Source organism: Canis aureus, chromosome 16, assembly GCF_053574225.1.
Source record: "Canis aureus isolate CA01 chromosome 16, VMU_Caureus_v.1.0, whole genome shotgun sequence".
Taxonomy (NCBI): Eukaryota; Metazoa; Chordata; class Mammalia; order Carnivora; family Canidae; genus Canis; species Canis aureus.
In genome coordinates this window covers 62,730,158-62,753,001 of record NC_135626.1, presented here as the reverse complement: position 1 = coordinate 62,753,001, position 22,844 = coordinate 62,730,158, and the positions used below count along the sequence as shown (strand labels likewise).

The 22,844-nt window shown below is 68.3% G+C and overlaps 1 protein-coding gene across 2 annotated transcripts in view; it reads right to left on the bottom strand.

Annotated features, from left to right (window-relative positions):
* Window positions 1-1,342: 1,342 nt before the first annotated feature.
* Window positions 1,343-22,844, bottom strand: part of BAHCC1 (BAH domain and coiled-coil containing 1) — a 55,536-nt gene continuing 34,034 nt past the window's right edge. Inside the window, exons 4-27 of one of the 2 annotated variants that reach the window (XM_077854582.1) lie at window positions 21,024-22,766; window positions 20,621-20,729; window positions 20,066-20,274; window positions 19,768-19,926; window positions 19,435-19,622; window positions 18,963-19,293; window positions 17,443-18,273; window positions 13,699-13,898; window positions 13,443-13,579; window positions 13,074-13,202; window positions 11,015-11,132; window positions 10,251-10,546; window positions 9,313-9,491; window positions 8,922-9,223; window positions 8,185-8,292; window positions 7,909-8,086; window positions 7,701-7,815; window positions 7,527-7,602; window positions 7,300-7,408; window positions 6,687-6,806; window positions 6,394-6,570; window positions 5,122-6,311; window positions 4,236-4,472; window positions 1,343-3,467 (exon numbers count right to left, since the gene is read on the bottom strand). In XM_077854582.1, coding sequence (XP_077710708.1) covers window positions 3,261-3,467; window positions 4,236-4,472; window positions 5,122-6,311; window positions 6,394-6,570; window positions 6,687-6,806; window positions 7,300-7,408; window positions 7,527-7,602; window positions 7,701-7,815; window positions 7,909-8,086; window positions 8,185-8,292; window positions 8,922-9,223; window positions 9,313-9,491; window positions 10,251-10,546; window positions 11,015-11,132; window positions 13,074-13,202; window positions 13,443-13,579; window positions 13,699-13,898; window positions 17,443-18,273; window positions 18,963-19,293; window positions 19,435-19,622; window positions 19,768-19,926; window positions 20,066-20,274; window positions 20,621-20,729; window positions 21,024-22,766 — 7,448 coding nt within the window. In that variant the 3' untranslated portion in view covers window positions 1,343-3,260. The remainder of the gene's footprint in view (window positions 3,468-4,235; window positions 4,473-5,121; window positions 6,312-6,393; window positions 6,571-6,686; window positions 6,807-7,299; window positions 7,409-7,526; window positions 7,603-7,700; window positions 7,816-7,908; window positions 8,087-8,184; window positions 8,293-8,921; window positions 9,224-9,312; window positions 9,492-10,250; window positions 10,547-11,014; window positions 11,133-13,073; window positions 13,203-13,442; window positions 13,580-13,698; window positions 13,899-17,442; window positions 18,274-18,962; window positions 19,294-19,434; window positions 19,623-19,767; window positions 19,927-20,065; window positions 20,275-20,620; window positions 20,730-21,023; window positions 22,767-22,844) is intronic. The other variant, XM_077854583.1, reaches the window with a different exon arrangement.

Genomic DNA, 22,844 nt, shown 5'->3' with positions numbered 1-22,844 from the left:
CCGGATGCTCCTGAGGCTGGGGGGTCCTGCGCCTCTGGCCTCGCCCCGTTCCCTCGTCCCCTGCCCACAGGGCCCCTCACCCGGAAGCCTAGGGGAGTGGGCCCCTGCCGTCAGGGCTGCCGGCCTGGGTAGTGGGCCCCACTGCGGAGCCGGGCCCAGGCTCCTGCAGGCCTACTCGGTGCCTCACCCTGCCACAGGCCTTGCAGGTTCGGGCCCAGGGTCCAGGGCTGGAAGCCCCCATCAACCTGCGTGTGGGGGGCTGATTCACAGCCTGAGTCCGAGGGAGAAGTCTGCTCGCCTTCAGGCAGGGCTGAATCCAGGCGTGCAGACCCTTCAGGCAGGGCAGCCCCGGGCCTCCCGCGCAGGTACCCGTTCTAATCCCCCCACCGCGGCTCAGAGCCGCCCAGGAAGAGCTTCCGGGGCCTCTCCCATCCTGTCTGCCTGCTCAGGGCTCTGGGCACCACCCAGGGTAGGGGTCCTGTCCCCTCCGCACTCCCCCGCCAACTTGGCCCAGGGGTGGACGTGAGAAAGCAGGGATGGATGTCCCTAGGGCTGGCCGGTTGTGTGTGTGTGTGCCCGTGCAAATGGCCCACAGCTCCTTGCACACCTGCAGAGGTGGGGGGTACATGTACACTCCCCACACTTACCCTGCCCCTGCACACCTGCCCTGAGTCCCCTCAATGGGGTCCATGATGCCAGCTGGGACCTCCCTCCCCGGGGATCCTGGAGGTGGAGGGAAACGGAGCGCCAGCTCCCTGGCTACAGGGTCGGGTTCCGGGAAGACCTGGGGCCTGCAGGTTGGCTGGGCGTGGCTTCCCAGACCCCCACTGTACCCTGCTTCCTGGCACCCTCCAGCCTGGGGGCTCAGCTGTCCATTAGCGAGCTGGAGCATCGTGTATTTGTTACCCCTACACACAGCTGCCAGCTGTTTCTCGAATGAATGAACGCGTGCTCTCCTTGAGGATGGGTCTGCTGTCTGGTCCGCCCGGACCCCGCCCCTAGCTGGCCACGGCACTTCGGGGACGACCCTCCCTCCGTGTGGCCGTGCCCCGCGGGGCCTGGCCCTCCGCTCCTCTGCCCAGGAGCACCTGCCCCGGCCACAGACGGCTGGCTCACTTCTGGTGGGATCAGTAAACAAGGGACCCTCAGCTTGGGAGCTCCCGAAGGCCAGAGCCGCCCTGAGGGGCTCCCCTCTGGCTAACGTGGGGGCTCCCCCGGCCCAGATGTGGGCACGGGGCTTGGGTACGTCGGCTGAGACCCCCCCAAGACCCCAGGGCCCCCAGAGTAACCGCTGAGGTGCACACGGACACCGAGGCACAGTTAGGATTCCGGACCACCGAACACCTGTACAATAGTTCATATATTTATTCTTAAGCAAGTTATCAATAAAAAATTTAATACTAAAATGCCTTTACATAGAGTTTGCTGTTCATAAAACCTTTGTGTTTTTTTTTGTTTGTTTGTTTGTTTTTAGTGTTTACATTGAAAAAAAAATCCAACCATCCTCTTAGTTTACACATTTACAATAGTCGTGCTTCGCCAGGTCTAACCGCCGTTACAGGGAGGGCCGCACCGCCCACACGCACAGATGGAGGGGGCAGGGGGCGCTGGGGGAGGAGGGGCGAGGAGGGCAGCCCAGCTGAGAAGAGGGGCTTTTCCTTCGCTCAGTGCCTGGGGTTGAAAATAGCCGGAGGCTCTAACTCTTGCGGCCGGGCTGTCCCCACTCAGCGCCTGGGCACCACGTCTTCTCCGCTCTGCTTGTCCAGCCGCGAGCAGGCCCTCGGGCGCCGCCTCCCAGGTGACCGCCAGGAATGAAATATTGCACTCGTGCCGAGACAAAGGGGAGAATGGGGGTGGGAGAGGTAAGCTGGGGTGCAGGGGACCCCATCCCTGCCCCAGCACTTCCCACGGAGCCAGGAGCGGGAGGAGGGGCCGGGGTGGTTTCCTGGCTGCAGAGGAAGGGGGCAGAGGGGCCGGGTTGGGGTGCCGGGCACCCGCCGACATCCCATGTTTCCCGGGGACCCGGGCTGCAGGTCCGTGGTCACACAAAATCTAGTCCTAAGGAACAGTGATGAACTTGGGGGGCCTTCCAGGGACTCGGGGGGTGGCACACGGAAATACACGGCCCTCAGTTCATTTCGGGACAAGGGCCACTGGGCCATAGACCTGCCCTGTCTCTCCTGCCACAGGGGAAGTGGGGGGGTGACGAGGACTCTGGGGCTCCTGGGGTGGTGCTGCGGGTCGGTGCAGGGGTGAAGCCCCCAGAGGGGTACTCCAGCACTCGGGCCAGGGCCTGGGGTCGAGGCAGGGGGGCCCGGGCTCGCCCCACGCCCCACACTAGCTGCCAGCCAGGCCACCCGCCCGGCCAAGTGGCCACAGAAAAGGCCCCGAAACCTCCACGTGAGTCGGTGGGGGCTGGTCCCTTCCCTGCTCTGAGTGGAGGCTGGGCAGATTGGCCATCAAAACGGAAATCAGACATGACTGGGAATATTCAGGAAATAAAATCAAAACATTGTTCTCTTGTATCGATACTTTAAAATATTTGTTCATTTTTGTTTTGTTTTAAACAGAGGTAAGATACATGTATGGCTGCTGTCACCATCCGGGCTGGGGGGACCAGCTGGTCCTGGTTTCTCCTTCAGCTTCCGGAATCCCTCTCTCCCCGGGGCCCCTCGTCCTGACCTGCCCTGCTCCCTGACACCCCGATCCATTCTTCCCAGTGGGTGGGGCAAGAGGGAACACACTGCAGTGTGACTTCCATGTCACGCGGCCCCCGGTCAACGCTGTGACCGTCCCCCCGCCAGCCGCTTCTGTTGCCACAGACGCCCCTGTCAGAACTCAGCTAGGCTGAGCAAAACAGTGCATTTTCAACGAAAACCCCCAGAATAAAACCTACACACACACACACACACACACACACGCACACACACGCACACGCACACGCATGCACATACACCCTAGTCACGCCTGTGGGGAAAAAAATCCTTTTCCGCTATTTTTTTTCCATAAAACTTCCCGCAGAAATACAATATTTACATAGAGAAATAAATAGACAACACACCTGATTTCTGCTTTCCCTGGTGGGAGACAGTCGGAGGTACTAGGGAGAATATGGCTTGGATTCTAATCTCTCGGGAACTGCTGATGGGGAAGTGGGGCGGGCGGCCGGGCCGGGCGACTCTCGAGGGCCGGCCTGCTCGGGGGGACTGCGGCAAGGGCCCGGCCGCCAGCACGCGAGCCCTCCGCCCCGTGCCCCCGGCTCAGCACAGGATGGGCGCGCCGTCTGCCGCCACCAGGCGCCCCGTGGTGGGGTCATAGGTGCCCGCCAGGTAGTAGAGGTCTCGCCGGTCCTGGCACTTGCGGCTCCGCGTCATCTGCTCGTACTGCTCCCGCCCCACCACCTGGCACTTGTGGGAGATGGTCTGCACGTCGTTCTCGTCCTCGTGGCAGGACTGGTACAGCGCGTTCTGCGGGCAGGGGCAGGGCTGGGGCTGGGAGGCGGCCGGAGGGAGGCCGCCTGGGGCCCGGGCTGACCTCTGTGTCCCCACGGGAGTCAGAGAAATGCCCCTCTCTGTGCCACCTATACACTCGGGTTCTTCCCAGGGCCGCGCAGACAGGGCGGGAGGGGTTCTCTGTGTGGGGGCTGCATGGGGGGGCGGGAGCCCAGGGAGGGGCCGTTGCCCCCCGGGACCTGCTTGCTGCTACGTGCCCCCTAGAGGGGAAACCGTCCCGTTTCACAGGGAGCCAGGGAGCCGGGGAGGGACCCTGGTGACCTGGCTCAGGCGCCTGCCTCAGCTGGGAGGCCTCAGGGTGTGCGGGACGGCGAGGGGGCGTTCACGGATGAGGGGACTCCTCTTATTTTGACTGCCACCCCTGGTGTCCTGTCCTGCCTGCCCCAGGCCCCTCCAGGCCCCCAGCTGCACCCAGACCCCTCATCTGCCTCAGGTCCCCTCACTGCCCCCAGGTCCCCCACCTGCCTCAGGTCTCCTTCCTGTCCCCAGGTCCCCCCACTACCCCCAAGTCCCCCACCTGCTCCAGGTCCCCCACCTGCCCCAGGTCCCCCCACTACTCCCAGGTCCCCCCCATTGCCCCAGGTCCCCCACCTGCCTCAGGTCTCCTTCCTGTCCCCAGATCCCTCCACTACCCCCAGGTCCCCCACCTGCCCCAGGTCCCCCCGCTACCCCAAGGTCCCCCACCTGCCCCAGGCTCCCCACCGTGCATGCTCCTAGTCTCACCTTCCCGTCGCTCTGCCTCTTTCCCAGCTTGGTCTCCTCAGGGTGATAGAACCACTTGACCTTCACCACCATGTTGCTGGCCCAGGACTCCCACATGCTCTCGATGCGGCCGATGTACGGCAGGTTGGGCCGCCCGGCCGACAGGAAGACGGCGCAGTCGCCGATGCGCAGCGTCTCCTTGCCCCGGACGATGGCCTTGTAGAACAGCTTCCTGGCTTTCCCCTTCATGCCCCGCCGCTGCAGGGGAGACAGGAAGCGGGCAATGAGGGGGCTGCGCTGGGGGGCGTGGGAGCGTGACAGAGGGAGGGACGTCTCGTGTGCAAGCGTGTGTGCGTGGACACCTCCAAGGGCTGGACACGGCCCCACCAGCACCCGCCTGCACACAGGGTCACGACCTAAGACGAACTGAGAAGGGGTCCTGGACCTGCCTGTAGGGCCGGTGGAAAGAAGCCACCCGCGTCACCGCAGGGTGGTTCACAGGGGCAGAAGGCTGCGTGTCCCCCCAGAGCGCTGGCCAAGAAGGTCCGTGTGCGTGCAGCCCTCCCCGCATCCCTCCCCGCACCCTGCACCACTCCCAAAGCCGCGACCCTTGTGTGCAGACTCCGAAAGATGTGCTGCCAGGTGGGACCGCCCCGCGAGAAACAAAACCCCGGGTACACGCCCCCACGGCAGGGTGTGCTCAGCGACTGCCCAGCGGAGGCGGGGACTCAGAGGGGGCGCGGCTGCCATCCGCCTGGTCACATCAGGCAGGGACCCTTGGTTCTTCCCAAAGTTTACTTGTTTTCTTTTTTTGGTTGAAATGAAACAGGAAGACCCAGCGAAGGAAGGGAGAGGGCGGACGCGGCTCCCTGGCACGGGGTCCTCGGCGCCAGGAGGGCCCACCTACCTGCGTGGGGTTCCCCGACCACTTCCAGAGCTGCCGGGCGGGCAGGAAGGCTGAGATCTTTGGCCGGTTTTCCACGGAGGGCAGCCGCTGCCTCCGGGAAAGCTCTTTGGCTTTGGAGAAGCTCAGGGCCTCCTTGCGCTTGAGCTTGGACTTGCCGCCGCCCGCGCCCGCGCCCGCGCCGCCCACCGCGGCCCTGGACAGGAAGCAGCGCTGCGCGTGTGCGTGGGGCCCGCCCCCCTTGGAGCGCAGGGCTTCGGGCTGCGCCAGGAGCGCAGGCACCGGGTGGGTGAGGCAGGTCTGCAGCAGCAGGGCCGGGTCCTCGTCGTCCGAGCTGTAGGAGGAGCCCTCGTCGTCCGAGGAGCAGAGGCTGGAGGTGGACAGGGAGCCCGACGAGGAGGAGGTGGAGGAGCCCGAGGACGACGACGACACGGACAGGCGGGCGAGGAAGCGGGAGGGCACGCCGGGGGCCAGCCCGGGCCCGTCCTCTTCATCCTCTGAGTAGGAGCTGTGACAGTCGCTGTCGCAAGGCAGCGGGAACTCGGCCTGGCCCGCGAACTTGCGCAGCGCCAGCCCCATGGGCAGCGGGTGCACCGGCGCGCGCCCCTTCCTGTCCTTGCCCACGAGGGCCGCGTGTGCGTAGCTCGGGCTGGCCAGGGGCCGTCCCAGCTTGGGCCCGGGGTCCTTGTCACCCACGAGCAGCGCCTTGCAGTTCTTGTTCTTGGGGGAGGTCACGCCCTCGTGGTCCAGCTTGACCAGGAACTCGCTGCCCGCCCGCCGCCGCGCGCCCTTCTCCGCCTCGGCCCGCTCGGCCTTGCGGGCCCGCAGCAGCTTGTGGGCGCCCCCGGGCAGCCCGGGGCCGGCGCCGCTGACGAAGGGGCCGTAGGCGCTGGCCAGGCTGCTGAAGGAGTCGGCGCGGAAGCCGTTGCCGAAGACGGGCGCCGCCACGCTGTGCACCGGGAAGAGCGCGTCGCGGGCCCGCAGCTTCCGGGCGCTGCCGTTGAGCTGGAAGAGGTTCTGCAGCACGCCCGGGCCCTTGCCGCCCGCCGAGGCCGCCGCCGCCGCTGCCGCCTTCCGCTTCGTCTGCGCCACCGCCGACCAGCTCAGTAGCGGGCTGCCCCGGCGGCCCAGGAAGTGGTCGGAGGCGCCCCCCGCGGGGGCCTTGGCACCTGAGGTTAGGAGCTCCGCCTTGCCTGGGGGGGGCGGGGGAGTCAGAGGCCCACCTGCCGCCCCCCCTCCCGCCCCCCCGAGGGTGCTCCACGCCGGGCCGAGTACCGGCTTTGTCTTTGCCGGCGGACTTCTTCCCCGGGGTCTTCGAGGCTTCGGGGCCGTCGTGCGCCTTGGGGGACAGGCTAGGGGCTGCGGCCTCGCCGGGCGGGGGGGCGTCGAAGGAAGCTTTCTTGGTTCTCCGGCAGCTGCTGGACACCAGCAGGGCGGGCGAGGGCTCGGTGCCTGCGGAGTGGACGCGGAGCTCAGCACAGCGCCAGGGAGGCCCGGCCGGACTCCAGCCCCGGCGGCTGGCGCGGGGTGGAGGCGGGGGCTGCCCACCCTGGCGCCCCGGGGCTCACACTGGATTTTGAAGTCTGGAGGCAGCAGCCTGATGTTGGAGACGGCGATGTGGCCGGTGTCGCCATCATCAAACTCCACCACCACAGAGTCCAGGTCCTCTTCCTCGTCACTGCAGGTGCCTGGGGATGAGGCCCCCCTGAGCACCGGGCCCCCTGTCGGGGTGCACACCGCTCTCCCCGGTGGCCGGGCGTCCGGGGCGGGGGGATGACAGGACGGGCTCCTGGCGCCCAGTTCTGCCTCCTGATCACACTCGACCTGGGAGCTGCCACGGCTGCCAGGACACGGACGGCCTCCCCTCCGCCACCCATCACCCCCACCTGAGGCCCACACACAGGGACGCAGGGCCTGTCACCCCCCACCTCCTACCCCCACGCCTGCCTGTAATCCCCCCCGGGGATCTGGGGGGTCAGGAGGATTCACCCCCGGGGAGCTGGTGCCCACAATTACGAGTTCGTGCCGCCCAGGATGGGGGCTGTGGCCCCTTCCCAGTCTCATGCACGCCCTCGCCGGTCCCCTGTGGCCTGGGAAGCAGGGCTACTGGGAGGCCCTCCATCTGCCGCTCTGCCTGGGGGCGTGCGGGAGGCCTTGATGGGGAACCTGAGCATGGCTCACCTCGGACCACGTTGCCCGGATACAGACAACGGGACTTCTGGCTCCAGTAGGCGCAGACCCTCGTGCCTGGCGGAAGGTAGCGGCTGGACTGCGGCCGGACATCCAGAACCTGCAGGGGTGGGAGGTGGACTGTGAGTGCAGGCGGGGCTGAGGGGTGCCCAGGAGGGGCCGGGGGCAGCCAGGCCCACCTCCCCGGGGCGGCGGGCCGACTGGGCCCATCCCCTCACCGCCTCCTGCAGCAGCTGCTCCAGCGAGTAGATCCTCTGCCGGTTGCCTCTCTCGCCCTCGATGACGATGCTGTAGCTGAGGGCAAGGGGGGGGGGGGGCATGAGGGGCCTGCGTGTGCACGGTTGTCCACCCAGCAGGGCCCGCTGCCCGCCCTGCCCACACCCGGGCCTCACATGTCGGGGGGCTGCAGGGTCCTGACGCTGCCCGCGTACAGCAGACTGTCCTCCTTGGGAATGAGCACGGGTAGCCCGTCCTGCAGGTCCTCCTTGTGGATGGTGCACGAGCGTGCTGGGGGGACAGGGCCGCCCCGTCGGTGTCAGCGTCCGCCCCGTCCCCACCCCCCTGCTGCAGCCTCCCGGCCCTTCGCCCAGGGCCACTCACCCAGGGCAGCGCTCTGCTCGGCGCTCAGAGGACCGCTGGCCGCGGCCGGCTCCTCCTCCGCCTCCTCCTCCTCCTCTTCCTCCTCCTCCTCCTCCTCAAAGCTGCCATTGTCGTCAAATGCAAAGTCGTCCTCCACAGCAAAGCTCTCCAGCAGCCGACTCACTGCCCGGCCCTTGCCCTGGGGGGCCAGAGAGGTCAACTCCCTCTGGAGTGGGGTGGGGTGGGGGTGGGGAAGGTCTGCACCCTGCCTGGGCACCCGGGCGGTGGGGACGCTACCTGCTTGCCGACGGCCTTGTTTTTCACCTTGCCCACCTTCCTGCCTTTTCCCAGGATGGCCTTGGCGTTGCGCGGCGACAGGGCGATGGACAGGGCCCCGTTCTTCCGCTGTTGGTATGGGTGGGAAGGAAGTCAGGTCAGGGTGGCTGCAGCCAGGGTGTGATCAGGGCTGTGATGCAGGCTGACCCCGGGTGTGAGCTCAGGGCTGTGATGCACCCCGACTCCGGGCGTGAGCTTAGGGGTGTGATACAGGCTGACCCCGGGAGTGCTCAGGGATGTGATGCAGGCTGACCCGGGTGTGAGCTCAGGGCTGTGACGCAGGCTGACCCTGGGCATGAGCTCAGGGCTGGATGCACCCTGACTCCGGGCGTGAGCTCAGGGGTGTGATGCACCCCGACCCCGGGTGTGAGCTCAGGGCTGTGATGCACCCCGACTCCGGGCGTGAGCTTAGGGATGTGATACAGGCTGACCCCGGGAGTGCTCAGGGATGTGATGCAGGCTGACCCGGGTGTGAGCTCAGGGCTGGATGCACCCCGACTCCGGGCGTGAGCTCAGGGGTGTGATGCAGGCTGACCCCGGGTGTGAGCTCAGGGCTGTGATGCACCCCGACCCCGGGTGTGAGCTCAGGGGTGCACTATGCACTGACCCAGGGGCAGGCCTCAGTGAGCTGGGAAAGAGGGTGGGGTGAGTACCTGGGCTTCACCCGCCGGGTCCCCACGGGGCCCACTGCCTCTCACCCTCAGGCCCGGCTGGAGGATTGTGCTCTTGCGTGTGGCTCTCTTGAGGCGCTCGCTGGCCAACTTGCTGCCCTCCTCGCGGCAGGTGAAGGCCCGGGCAGGGCTGAAGAGGGCGTCCCTGCTGGGGGCGGCCCCCGGCTCTGCCCGCAGGCTGCCTTTGGCCTTGCCCTTGGCTTTCTTTTTGCCTGGTGCGCCTGGGGGCCTGCGCCCTGGGGCCCGCTCCAGCTTGGTGCCCACCTTGGCCTTCACCGTGCGCCTCTTGACCTTGACCTCACTCTCTGGGCTAGACAGGCGGCAGGCCCCTGCGGGGGGAGGGCGGCTGTCACAGGGGCCCCAGATGCTGGGCTCCCCCCACCAGGCTGACCCTGGCCCGCCCTGGCCTCCTGGTTACCTAGCAAGCCCTGTCTCTCCTTCTTCTTCTTGGCCTTCTGGTTGGCTTCCATCTTGACCACGGAAGAGGGTGAGGGCCCCAGCATGGCCACGCTGGCCCCTGCATGCAGCGCCAGCCCGGGCTCCTTGGGGGGTGCCTCTGTCCCCAAGAACCCCTCGCAGTTCTCACTGTCATAGCCACTGCCTGGGGGAGGCAGAGGGTCCAGATGACTCGGCGTTGGAGCAGCACCGTGTTGGGGTAGGGTCGGGGGAGCTGATCGTCCGTGCGCACGTGGCTATGTTGGGGGGCCGTGAGGGGGGCCCGTCACTGTTGCCCTTGGGGCCGCTTTACGGGGCAGGCACCCGGGCCAGGCATCCGGGTGAGGGTGTTTGCTCCAGGATGGGGAGGGGAGGGGCCCCTGGCTGACCTTCCTCCCCCTGCCTGTTTCCTTTCTTACGCCCTGGGCGGCGGGGCGCCTGCCCTGCAGGCCTGGGGATCCCCCCTCCCCAGGGCTGCCCCTTCCCCTTACTGCCCTCCTGCTTCCTGCTTCCTCTTCCCCTCCCTTTGTTCTTTCTCAGGCCAGGACTTGGTGGGGTGGGCAAGGCCTGGAGGGGAGGAAGCATCTATTTTCCCAGGTGCCTGTTTCTGGACATGTGGGTTAGCTGGGGGCCAGATAACCCCTCCGGGTCAGCCCGGCCGGACACAGCAGGACGGCGGCCTACGGCGGGCAGAAGGGCTATATTTAGCCCCGTTTCCGGGATATGTGCAGGGCCCCCCTCCTTCCCCGGCCCCGCAGAGTGCCACTGGGCTCAGCTCGGGAGGGGTCTCCTTCCCCGGGGCCTGGCACGCTCCGGGAGCCCCGACCCGGCTCTGATGGCCGTCGCGGCCCGTCGGCCCTCTGCCCCTGACCCCGAGGGACCGTGGCCCAGAGGCCCTGGCTGTGGGCTCAGACCCGTGACTTGCCTGCGTCCTGTGCCGTGGCCACTGCTGACTGGGCTGGGAACTTGGGGGAGTCCCTGCTGCCGCCGCCGTCGCCAGGCTGTGCATGCCGGGCTGCCCCGGGCACCTTGGGACTCTTGGCTCGCGACAGCTTCTTCCGGATGCGTCCCCCGGAGGCGGCCTCCTTCCGCCTGAAGGGACTGAGGCCAGCAGGCAGCCCCTTGCTCTTGATCTTCGGCTTCAGCTGGGCCACCTTGTGGGCCACGGCAGATGCCAGCTTCCCCTGGCCGCCGTTCTTCTTGCACCGAACCTTTTCCTGTGGACAGACGGGCAGCCGCTGCACAGGACCCCCACCCCAAGGCACAGCCCCGTGGCCTCCAGCCTGCCCTCCGAGGGGGCCCGGGGGGTGCCTGGCCCACCCCCCATGCCACAGCACCCCCAGACTGCCCACCCCCCTGCTAGGGCTCGGGACACCAAGGGCCCAGGTGTCTGTTCTCAGGGGGATGGGCAGCGTGACAACACGTCCCTCCCAGGACCTTGGAGTTGGGGGGGCCGGAGGCGCCCCCGACTCTCGGAGGAACATGATGCTGGCGGCGTGAGGGAGGCTGCCCACTACACCAGGGGTGCACCTGGCCTCGGGCTGCTCATCTGAGCAGGGGACCCCAGCTGGGTGCTGGCGCAGGGCAGGGGTGGCCGACAGGGCAGGGCAGGAGCAGGGCAGGGGTGCCTGACACCCGAGACCCCGAGCCCCGAGCCGAGGGCGCGAGGCTGCCGCAGTGCTCACCGCAGAGGCTGGCTGTAGGCCCACATAGACGCCGGGCTCCAGTCGGCTCCGCTTCTTCGTGGGCTCGTCACCTCCACGCAGCTCAGCACATAGCAGGCTCAGGCTGGACCTCACCGCCCTGGGGACACGGGGGCACAGGTGGGCACGGGGCAGGTGCAGGCACACCCTGGCACCCTGGCCTTGTGCTCACGATGGTCCCTGCGGGGGCTCTGCTTCCTTCCTGGACAAAGCTGTGGCCCTGGGCCGGGCTCCTCAGAGCACCACACGGCTTCTGGGCGGCCTGGGGGCCAAGCCAGTGCTGAGAACCCCCCACCCCGCACCTGCTCCCCAGCCAGGGCCTCTGCTTGCTGACTGGGAGTGGGGAGGCAGCCCAAGGCTCAGCAGCCAGGGCCCTGTGGCCAGCTGGACCACTAGGTGGCCAAGCCGTGGCCTCAGTCTTCATACCCAGAAAATGGGGATGGGAACCACCGTGGCTCTCTGCAAGGCTGGGGGGCCATGCAGGTCCCTGGCCTGGCCCGGCCCTCGGGGGTGCCAAGGCCAGCTGCTGCAGCGGTAGGTACACAGAGGGGGCTAGAGAGGCTCTTGAGAATGGGGTCTCCTCCCTCTACCTCTGCCGCTGCTAGGAAGAGGCCGGGGGTGGGGTTGGCATGGTGGCTGCAGAAGCTCACGTCTAGGCTCTGCTCCCCAGCCTCCCCCAAATTAATTCCAGGTCTGAAGGGAGGGAACCCTGCACACCACCGCCCAAATCCCCTCACTGACACCAAGTCTCAGTGTCCCCTTGTCCCACGGTGGGGGGGGAGCTTGGTTGCCTGTGGGGCTGGGTTACTTGCGTGGCCTTCATGAAAATGGGTCACAGATGGGGGCTGAGGGCCCTGACTCTGGGGGGCCCAGAGAGGTGAGGCCAGGTGGGACACTGGCTGTACGTGATGTCCCCCTACCCATGACCTTCCACCTCCTGCCTGGTCCCTACGGCTGGCCAGTCCTGCAGAGCCCAGCCCCGTGGCAGGAAGGAGGGGGAGAAGCCCAAGATTTAGGTGGGAGCCCCAATCCTTAGGGAGGGAGGGGCTGAAATCTGTGTCCTTCCGGGTCCTGAGGCTGTTCCCCCCTTGGGGACGACCTGGCTTCTGGGTCAGTGGAGAAAGTGGCTGGGAGGCGAGCAGCAGGACTAGGGGCTCAGTGCCACGTGCACTTGGGCAAAGCGTGGGGCGGCCTCGCCAGGACTCCTTGTCAGGGCTGCTGGCCAGACCCTGGCCTCAGTGGGCTCCATCTTGGCCAGCGGCCCCGATGGCAGCGGGTTCTCAATAGGAAAGCCTGAGGGTCCCCTGCTGGGTGGCACCTGGGCAGGGGGCAGGGACAGCTCAAGGGGAGACCCTCAACCATTCGGCCTCGCCAGGCCCCCACCCATAGGCGGTGTGGACTCCCCCTCCCTATAACCTTCTCTGCATTTGCTAATGTTTTGTGACATAAAGCCCTGAGATTAATTTTTTGCCTCTGTCTTAATTGAAGAAACCATTTAGTGCCGATTTAACTATTATTACCAAATCATCAGGATTGATGCAGTGCGCACACGCGCGCGCCAATCGCGTTTGCGGGAGCTCGTTGGATTTATGCAAATAGGTCTGTCGGGAGAGGCAATTTGTAGCCGAGAAGGACAATTATGCCCGGCCCGGGAGCGTGCCAACGAGTGCGCCGGGCGGGTAATGGATAATAACACGGCGCCGGCCGCGTGAGCAGCGCCCCAGCGTGACCAACGGCGTGATGCAGTGCGGAGAAAGAGGCTTCTCCGAGGGGGCGGGCGGGCAAGGCCACGGCCGGGTGCGACCTGGGGTGGCCCTGCTCCAGGGCCCCCGTGGCACCTGGCGGCAACCAAGCCGCCGCGTGGGATGTCTGCACGGACACTCACGGCGGCCGGGGTTCTGGGAGGGGGTGCTGGGTCTTCGGAGGGGGCGGTGAAGGGGGCACAGCGAGGGGCCTCAAGGGCACCCTGGACCCACCCCAGCCCCACCACACGGCCCCCGGCCCGAGGCTGCCCCCGGCGGCCCACGCACCCGGGACTCACTTGACTTTCTTGCCATCGCCCCGGGGGAGCTGGCCGCCGGGACGCAGGGCGGGCAGCAGGCTGGAGTACTTGCGCTTCCTCGGCCGGCCGGGCCCTCGGCGCGCGGGGCTGCGGGAGCTCTCGTCTCTCCTGCGGGTGCGGGGCAGCGCTCAGGGGCTGCGCCCACCCTCCCTCCCGACGGGCCCTGCCAAGGCCGCCTGGGGAGTTGGCCCTCATACTGGGGGCAGTTGCTCGGCCTGGCCGGACACCCTCTCGGCCCTCCTGCTGCCCCTGGGGCCGTCCCAGACCGCAGCCTCCCGCCCGGCCTGGCACCCACGGTGGCTCCCGCCCCGCGGCAGCGCGCCCCACCCCGCGCCTGGCGGGCCGTACTCGTGGTCATGCCTGCGCTGCAGGCGCGCCAGCTCGCGCTGCTTCTCCTTGTAGCGCCGCTGCAGTTCCGCCAGCCGCACGCGCATCTCCACCTCCTGTGTGTCCAGCCGGTCGATGGCGGCCTTCAGGGGGCAGACCTGGGGGCGGGGTGGCAGCGGCCGTGAGCCCAGCTACGGGCCCGTGACGGGGCGGCCATCCGGGTGCTGGGGGTCCCCATGGGTTACAGCACTGGGCGCGACCAGGGCCCCCCACTCACGGGCTTGGTCTTCGGCGTCCAGGTGTCCTTGCGTTGCAGAATCTGCATGCGAGGCGTGAGCGCGGGAGCCCTGCAGGCGGCAGCGGCCGGTGGCGGGGCGGCGGCGGAGGGGCTGTCCAGGCCGGCAGCCTCTACCAGGGACCAGGCCGAGGCCAGCGTGGCCAGGCGCTGCAGGTCGAACGCCAGCACGTCCTCTTCCTCTGCAGGGGAAACGAGGGTCAGCGTGTGTGCAGGGGTGGGCACATACCGCCCCTCAAAGAGGCTCCCGATGTCAGCCCGCATCTCAACGTGGCCTCCAGGCTGCCCTGCTCCCAAGAACTTGAGGACCAAGGACCAGGTGGGGTGGCCGGGAAGAGCGAGACGCCCACCTGAGCAGGCACCCAGCACCCCACCTCTGCCCCGGGACGGTGGGCCAATGTCCCCCTTGGCTCCCGGGGGCCAGGCCAGCCGGGATGCACAGACCTAGGGGAGGCGCCCACACCGTTGACTAAAGGCAGGCGGCTTGAGATGCACACAAAGCGCCCACGTGCTTCCACCGCCCAGACCGAGGACACTGCGGGGAGACAGATGGTGCAGGGTCGGAGCCGAGCCAGTGGAGGGCAGCGTCCATCCAGGGAGAGGCCCGGGGCCCGGACTCAGGACAGGGCAGCAGCTGGCAAGGCACTGCCCCAGGACGGGACGGGGAGCCAGCCAGCGGGGGGGAGCCAGCCGGGGGGGAGCCCCGTGGGGTCAGACGGGAGGCCTGGGGCGGTGGGCAGCGGTGACTCTGAGCAGAGCTGGGCTCCCTGGCTCCCTGGTGCAAGGCGCACACCTAGCACCCTGACCGCGGCTTCGCCCGCTGCCCCCCCGGGAAGGAATCGGGCCCCGCGGAGAGATGACTGGTCCCAGGGACAGCGGAGGCGCGCGGTGGGCCAGGAAGGGTCAGAGGGTGACTGGGCCACAGCACACATGTGGGCGGAGGGGGATGGATCCGAGGACCCCATCATCAAACAGCAAGGAGGGCGATGACAGCCAACCAGGGAGAGTGGGAATCCAGGAGCCACGCGGGTGCCGAACAGCAGGAGAGCGCCCCGTGGGGAGACACCGCTAAGTGCCCAGGGGCACCTGTCCGGCCCGGCCGCAGGGACAGCGAGCCGCATCAACGGGGCCAGGCGGCAAGGTCGGTGCTGGCAGCACAAACCTCCGGACCCCGGTTCCCAGCTACGGCCGTGGGGGCCTCGGGCCACATGGCTGCTGTGTCGGAGGCACCCGGACGTGCGGGGGACACGGAGGCCGAGGGGCTTCCTCCTGCCCCTCGCACCAGGGCGGGGCATCCCAAAGCCCTAGTTCAGCTAGACGTTCCATGCGGTGTCCTATCCGTTGGGCTCACCGTGGTGGCCAAGAGCCCCCCACACCCCCATTCCTCAGGCGAGGCCTGCCAAGGGGTCCCACGGGTGAGCCTGCGGGGGTGCACATGGGGAGATGGGCGGGGGGGCTCTTCTTGGCTTCCAACAACACACTGCATGGCTGTCTCATCCTGGGGGCTGTGCAGAGAGACAGCTCTCACAGCCCCACCCCAATGCCGAGGTGGGGGGACACCAGCTCCGTCCCTCGAAAGGCCTGGACCGGGGCTACCTGCTTGCAGGTGAGGATGGAGCCCCAGACTTCCCGCCACAGTCCTGCAGGGCAGGTGGGAGCTGGCAGGGCAGAGGGAGGTCAGCCGGCGGGGGAGGGGCGTGGGGGTCAGCAGAGCAGTCCGGGGGGGGGGGTGGGCCCGGGCGCAGGGTGGGATCTTGGCTCAGCCCATCAGCTGGTTCCAGGCTGACTCAGGAAAAAGGGCAGCCGCACTCTGGGAGGGACAGGGCCTGGACTTCCCAAAATTTCAGGGTGGACGGGAGGCTCAGTGGCTCCCCCAAGGGTGGACTGTTCTGGGGTGCCTCAGGGCTGGGCCCCTGCGCGCAGGCCTCACCATCCAGGCTGGACAGACACAGGGTCTGACCACCAGCGCCTTTGCTGCCCCAGGGTTCAGTCTGGGGCCCCCAGTCCCTGCATCTGGTATGGAGGCCTGGGGCGGGGCAGGTGGGGTCCTGCAGCCGAGGCCTGCGGGGTGGGGCCTGAGGGGGTCTGAGCACCCAGGCTGCTGATGGTGCCCATGAGCCAGTGGCTTTGGGTTTGAGCACCTGCTCCACCGCAGCCCAGCTGCCAATCCCCACTGCCATTCACCAAACACCATGCCCGGCCTAGGGGGAGTTCAGGGGGTCCCCTCTGGGGAGGAGGGGGCAGGAGGAGACAGATTCCCCCTGTGAATCTTCTGCTCATCCGAGAACACAGCTAATCTCCTAATTCATTTCAGGGACCATGTTCCCTGACCTTATAGGGAACAGGTCTGAATCCCAGAGAATGTGCAGACTGGCCAATTAACTGGGACAGGGGAGGTGGGGTCTGGGGGCTCCAGGAGGGGAGAGGAGGGTGGGGTCTGGGGGCTCCAGGAGGGGAGGGTGGAGTCTGGGGGCCCCAGAAGGAGAGGGGAGGTGGGGTCCCAGGAGGGGAGGGGAAGGCGGGGGTCTGGGGGCCCCAGGAGGGCAGGTGGGGTGGAGACCTGGCCTTGGTATCTCCCTTGGTCCATGCACCCGGGTGACTGGGGCGCCTGGCCCGGCCGCAGCTGCACACCCACACGGGGACACACGTGGTCTCCACGTGAGCGTTCATTCAATGGACGGGCGCCGGTCCAGCAGGCATTCACATGCACAGACTGGGTGGCCACACACACGGCGCCCGGCATCCGCTCGGCACACTGTGCCAGCCACGCTCACGTGGTGGCTCCGGGCGGCACAGGCCCTGTCCCGGGCGCCCCTGCCTCACCTACAGCCCCCAGCCCTCTGTGAGCCCCTCCTAGGGGTCCAGCTGGGAGCCCGCATGGACGTGCTCCCCAGCAAACTCCCCTCGGCCCGGCGGTGGGCCCGTCCAGGGGGACGGGAGGAGAGTGACACAGAAGCCTCTGGGGAAAGTAACTTTTCGATAACATTTGCTTGATGTCCAAACAGCACAAAAGGCGCCGGTGACGGGCAGCAGAGAGCTTTATGCATCAGGGAAACAAGTGGGCAAGCCCAGAGAACTTCCTTGGGTTCTTTCTATAAATATCAGTGAGCACAATGCCTGGCAGGGGCGATCCCCCCAGGAAGGAGTCTCCTCGAGGCCCTCTGGGGTTACTGCTCGGGCAGGGGGAGGGTCCCCCGTGGGGTGGCACCAGCCCTGTGCCTGCGCCCCGGGGCTTTTCCGGATGCTGGGAGCACAGGAGCCTCTCGGCCTGCAGGTCCCCAGGCGGCAATGACCAGCACCCGGCCCCCGGCCCCGGTGAAGCTGCGGGCGACGAGGGGGTCCAAGGCCCGGGGAGTGCTGATCGGCCTCAGGCCACCTCCCCTGGGCCCGGGGGGCGGGGGGGCAGGAGCGGAGGCAGCCCTGCACACCCTGACGGGGGCGTAAACCTTCCTCCCCGTTAGCCACCTCGTCCCCCGAAGGCCTGGGCATCATTGTACGTGAGAGGAAGATGGCCAGGCCACTGGCCCTGAGTCCCCCACAGGGCAGTGTGGACGTGGCGACCACGGCAGCTACGCCCTACTAGAGGCCACCCCCAGCAGCCAAGGGCCCTGCCCCCACCAACAGGGCCACAGATGGGGCTGCGTGGATAACAGCCCAAGCCCATGGACAGACCCCCGCGTGCCTCCGGGGCCCCAGGGGGTTCACGGAGGGCTGCGTGGGGCTCACCTGGCAAGGCCGGCTCCCTCCTCTGCTGCTGGATCTCCAGGTCAGCCAGCTCACTGAGCAGGGCAATCCCGTGAATCCCTGAGCTGCAGGGCGGAGGGGCGGTGCGCGGGAGCCCCGGGGCAGTGGCACAGGCTGGGTCCAGCGGGCTGGTGCCTGGCAGGTCCCCCAGGTCGATGGTGGCTGCCACCAGGGCATCCAGGCCCAGGAGCACCCTGGGCAGGTGGCTGGTCTTGGAAGCTGAGCCCCCAGCCTCGGCCTCCTCCAGCTTGTCCTCCCGATACTCGGCCCCCTCCTCCGGCTCTCCTTCCCTGGGGGGCTGCTGCTTGCCTGGCCTGGCCTCCTCCAGGCCGCCTGGGCTCCTCTGCGGCTGCAGGGCCTGGGGGCCCGCCCCCGACGAGGGCCCTGGCCCCACCTCCCCACCCCCCTCCGCCGTAGCCCTCTCCTCTGCAGCCCCTCCCTGAGTAGAACGAGCCTGGCCAATGGCCTCGGGGGCCCCTCCCTCGAGGAGGGCCCCACATGGCAGTTCTCGAAGCCCCTCCAGCGGGCTGGGGTCTGCTGCCTTCCCCAGGGGTCCCCGCTCGGCAGGGTGGGGGGTGGCGGCAAGGTCCTGGGTGGCCTCCTGGGCCCCGGAGGGCAACCCTGGCTCCTGCGGGCTCTTGGGGCTTTGGGGGGGCAGCTCCCCGGGAGGGAACGTCCTCACTGGCTCAGGCTGGACCCTAGGGGCTGCAGTTTGCATAGTTTTGGGGTCCAAGAGGTCAGAAGAGTGCACGTCGGGGGACATGGAGAAGCCCGAGCTGGTCATGGCAGGGCAGGTGTATCCAGCAGGCAGGTCTGTGAAAGAGCAGGTGTGTCAGGAGGGGGCAGCTGGGGGCACAGGTGGCCCTGTTCTGGATGGGGAGACAGGGGCCTCAGATCCCTGGCTCACACCCGGGGTCCCCAGCCAGCCCTCTGCCCTCACTTTTGGAACAGGTGACATAGGAGCAGCAGAGGGGAGCGCCCCAGCGCAGGGGAAGGGGTTCCCCGGACCCAGGACCTCGGCCCCCAGCCCAGCCTGGGCTACTCTCCCTGGCCGGCGGGGGCCCCAGGGTGTTCAGGGGCCGTCTGTGGCATAGTGTGGCATGGCTAACCGGAGGTGGGGTTCAGATAAGGCATCGGGGGCTCTCCCTGAACCAGAAGGAGCATGCACCCTGTAAACTGCAATTTAAAAATAATCAAGAAAGAAACCCAGCAGACCACTCCACCAAAAACAAAAACACCCCCACCCCCTAAATGCCATCTCTGCTACCAGTTCCCTTCCAGTGGAACTGGGGTGGTTTCATATGCACCACACGGCTTTGCCGCGTGAACCTGCAGCCTCTGGCAGGGGGCCCGTCGGCCGTGGGGGCGTGGGCGGCGGAGGCAGAGCCGGGACCTGGGGAGCAGGTGGCGGGGACCCTGAGGGCTTCCCCCACGGCCTGGCCAGGACTGTGGATGGGGACGGACAGCAAGGACGTGGGCAGCCCCGCGCTGCCCACTCTCACCTGGTTCCAATGGACTGAGGTCGGCTCCGGCCCGCCGGCCCTCCCCGCTCTTGTCCTCGGAGCCGGGCAGCCTGGAGCCGGGCCCGGGGCTGCCAGAGGGGCAGACGGATAAAGTGCACGGGGCGCTGGGACGTGGTGGCGTCGGGGGGCAGCCGGGGGGGGGCCTCGGGGTCGGTGAGTGGCAGCAAGGGGACAGCTTGGCAGGGCCTACGGTGGCGGGTGAGGGGGTGCCCTTGGCTGTGGGGGTTAAGGCAACTGGCTTGTGGGTGGACTTCAGGGTCTTCTCCTGGACGGGCTCCTCCAGTTCCGGGTGGTGATCCTCGGGCTTCCGCTGTCAGGGTGAGGGAGAGGCTCAGCCGGCCGGCCCCTGCTCAGGGCATCCCACGGTGGGGGGGCTCCTGGGCCAGGCCAGGCTGCAGCGGGGCATGGGGAGCATGCCCCGGATCCCAGCTGGCTGCGGCCTGGGGGGTACCTGGACGGGGCCTGCCCGTTGCTGCTGCTGTTGCTGTTGCTGCTTCTGCTGCAGGGCATAGAGCTCTTGCTGCCGCAGGAGCTGGGACCGGGAGTACACGGGGAGCTGGCCTGGGTGCTGCACGTGGGAGGCGGGGCCCCGGCTCCCATACATGGGCGGCCACAGCGAGGCCTGGTCCATGACGTCAGCTGCGGACAAGGCCAGAGGAGCCGTCAGACCCAGTGAGGACCCCAGCGAGGACGGGGACCCCAGCCCTGACCCCAGGGCCGGCCTCGCTGCCCCGATCCCTCCCTCAGACCCACTTCTGACACCCCAGCCACAGGAGGCTCTTACCAAGCGCGTGGGGGGTGGTATGGGGTGTGGGCTCTGAGGGCAGGATGACCAGCTGTGCAGGGCTGTCCTGGGACAGGGGGAAGACCGAGGGCATGGAGCCGGGGACGGAGGTGGTGAAGCCTGGGGGCAGGTTCTGGTGCAGGGCGGGGTGCCCAAGGCCTGGGGACATGAGGCACAGCAGTAAGGCAGTGTGCGGACCCGTGCTCCTGGGCCCCCCGCGCCAGGCTGAGGGGGGTCAGCCAGGGAGGGTGCCCTGCCCCATGCCAACTGGCAGCCCCCCTGCGCACGGAGCACTGACCGTAGGAATGTCCCCCCATCCACAAGGAGGGGCTGCGGGTGCGGGGCAGCCAGGGAGGGTGGGCAGGGTGCGCGTGGGAGGCCGGGTCCCCGCCCAGCTGGCTGCTTTGCAGGGAGGAGCTGCTGGCGATCATGAGATGAGGGGCCAGGTCTCCAGGGCAGCTGCCCGGGGGGTGGATCCGGGCAAACTCCAGGCGGTCTTTGTTGTCTCTGTGCATCACGGGGGTGGAGGGGGCTCAGCTCAGCCGCCCGGCCGCCCACCCACCTCCCCGACCCTGGCCTGTCCACACCAGCCCTGGAAGGAGAGGGGCCTGCAGGGTCTCGGGGATGCCCCGGGGTCAGGCAGGCCTCTGTGGTGGGGATGCCCGCCCAGCAGCGGCCCTGACAGCAGAGGCAAAGTCCGCAGAGCACCCCTGACCCCGACACCAGCACAAACCCCAGCAACCCCCAGGGGTCGGGGGGCACAGTCCCGCCCAGGTGAGTCCACAAAGCCTGATGTCCCGGCCACTTCATCCCACACGGCCAAGCCCCGATGGCCGGAGCTCCCTCTTCTTACTGCAGCAGCAGATCCCGGCCGGTGAGCCCTAGGCGCTCCTCAGACAGACGTGCCCTCTCCTCCTCGGCCTCCAGGTCCAGCGTGTGGGTGGCACGGGGCGGACCGCCTGCTACATGGTAGGGGATGAAGGGATGGGGGTTGGGATAACCGGGAGCCCGCGGGGATGGCGAGCAGGGGCCTTGCTCTGAGCCAAGGGGGCTGATGGCCCGAGGGAGGGTCTCCTGCCCTGTGGGCCGTGGGGGTCCTGCCGAAGACAGGTGTGGGGGATCCGTGGCTTCAAGGGATAGGGGGCGGGCAGGTCAGGACCGCGCACGTGGGGAGAGCCTGGTCCCGGCAAACGCCAGACGGGCACCCGAGGGTGGGCAGGCTGCACTCCCCACCCCTTCCCTGCAGAGAGGCCTACCTTTGAAGGCAGGGGCTGCACGGCCCTGGCGTCCGGCGTTGGTGCCATAGGCCGTCTCCGGCCGGCTCACCGGGTCCTTCTGCCGGGACAAGGCCACCGCGATGCCCACGGGTGGCTGCCTCACTTCCGCGTCACTGTGCGGGGTGTCATGCTCCCGGCTTCGGGCGCAGTCGGGCCTCTCTGCCTCACTGGGGACCTGGGCTGGGCCCTTGGACGCTGGGAACTTCATATCCTGCTGGGCACAGCTGGCCTTGAGGCTGCCCAGGCCCACGAAGGGCGCCTTCTGCCCAACGACCAGGGCCTGGTTGCTGTACTTGAGCAGGTTCTTCATGGCTGAGACCTCATCAGGGGGCGCGGGCAGGTCCTGCGGCAGGAGGGCGGCCTGCTGCAGGCTGCCGCTGAAGGGGTCCAGGTAGGCGCCACCCTTGCGCTCCTCGCCAATGGCCATAGCGGTGCCCTGGCCCGACTGGATGCTCCACGGGGGCAGGTGGGGCCCGCCGTAGCCCAGAGACGCCAGCTCCAGGGACTTGCGCTTGGCTTCAGACCCGCCGCCCCCGGGCTCCACCTCGGGGGTCGCCAAGTGCTGCTGATGCCGGATCCGGGCCACCTTCTGCGCCCCAGGGGGACCCGAGGGTGTCTCCTTGCTGGCGGTTTTATCTAAAGTGCAGCAGGCCTGGGTGACCTTCCCACCCAGCGGGTCCTGGTGACTCGGCCGGGCACAGTCCTGCGAGTGGCCGGGCAGCTCGAAGTAGCCGCTTTTGTCCAGACCGCCTTTGGGGAGCCCGGAGAAGGAGGTCTCGGGGCCCGAGCTGTTGAGATACTCCAGGCCCTTCAGCCGGGGGTTGAGGGTGGCCTCGAAGCCCCCAGGCCGCCGCTCGCCCTTGCCCTCGGCCTTCAGGTGGGCATAGGAGACCCCGTAGGGCACGGTGTGCTCGGGGGCCAGGGCCGCATCCAGGTGCCGGTCCGTGCCCTCACCCGCCACGGCACACGCCTCGGCGGCCTGGAAGGGGCGGCTCTTGTCGGCCAGGTGTCCCACGGAAGGCACGAAGGTGGGCCCGCTGGCCTTCAGGTCCCGGGGGACTTTGTCCTGCAGCGGGCACAACCCGTCCGGGCCCGCGTGCAGCTGCAAGCAGGGGAAGGAGCTGGCGGCGGCTGTGCTGAGGGGCGGGGGCGGCCCGGCGGGCAGGCCGGACGGCACCGTGTAGGCCACGGCGTGGTGCAGCATCTGCCGCCGCTCCAGGCACTCGCTGAAGGCCGGCCCGGGCTCCGAGGGCCCCGCCGCCTCCTTGGAGCAGCGCCCCGGGGCCGCGCCGCCCACGCCGGGCCGCACCAGCACGCCGCCCGCGCAGCTGGCCAGCGCCGCCTTGCCCATCTCGCCGTTGAGCACCTTCGTGTTGAGGAGGCAGGAGGCCAGGTGCTTGGGGCGGCCCTCGCAGGCTCCCCGGGGTGCGGCGCCGCCCTCCCTGCAGTGGCCGTCGGCCGGCATGGGCAGCACGGGCTTGTGCCGCTCCTTGCCGCCCTCGTCCTCGGCCGCCGGCCTCTCCTTGCCGTCCGCCGCCTTGCCGGCCTTCTCTCTGCCCAGGAGGAAGCGGTCGAAGTCCTTGGCGCCCTTCTGCAGGGGGCCGGCCTCGCCTCGGTCCCGGCTGCAGGAGCCGATGGGGTGGCCGGGGGCGGCCCGGGCCACGCTGGGGAAGTTGTGGTTGGCAGGCAGGAGGGTGGGCTGCGGGGGCAGGTAGAAGTTATCTGCGTGCGAGAGAACCGAGGTCACTGGCGGGCCGGGGCGGCCGGAGAGGTCCGCCTCCCCCGTGACACGCGCCCAGG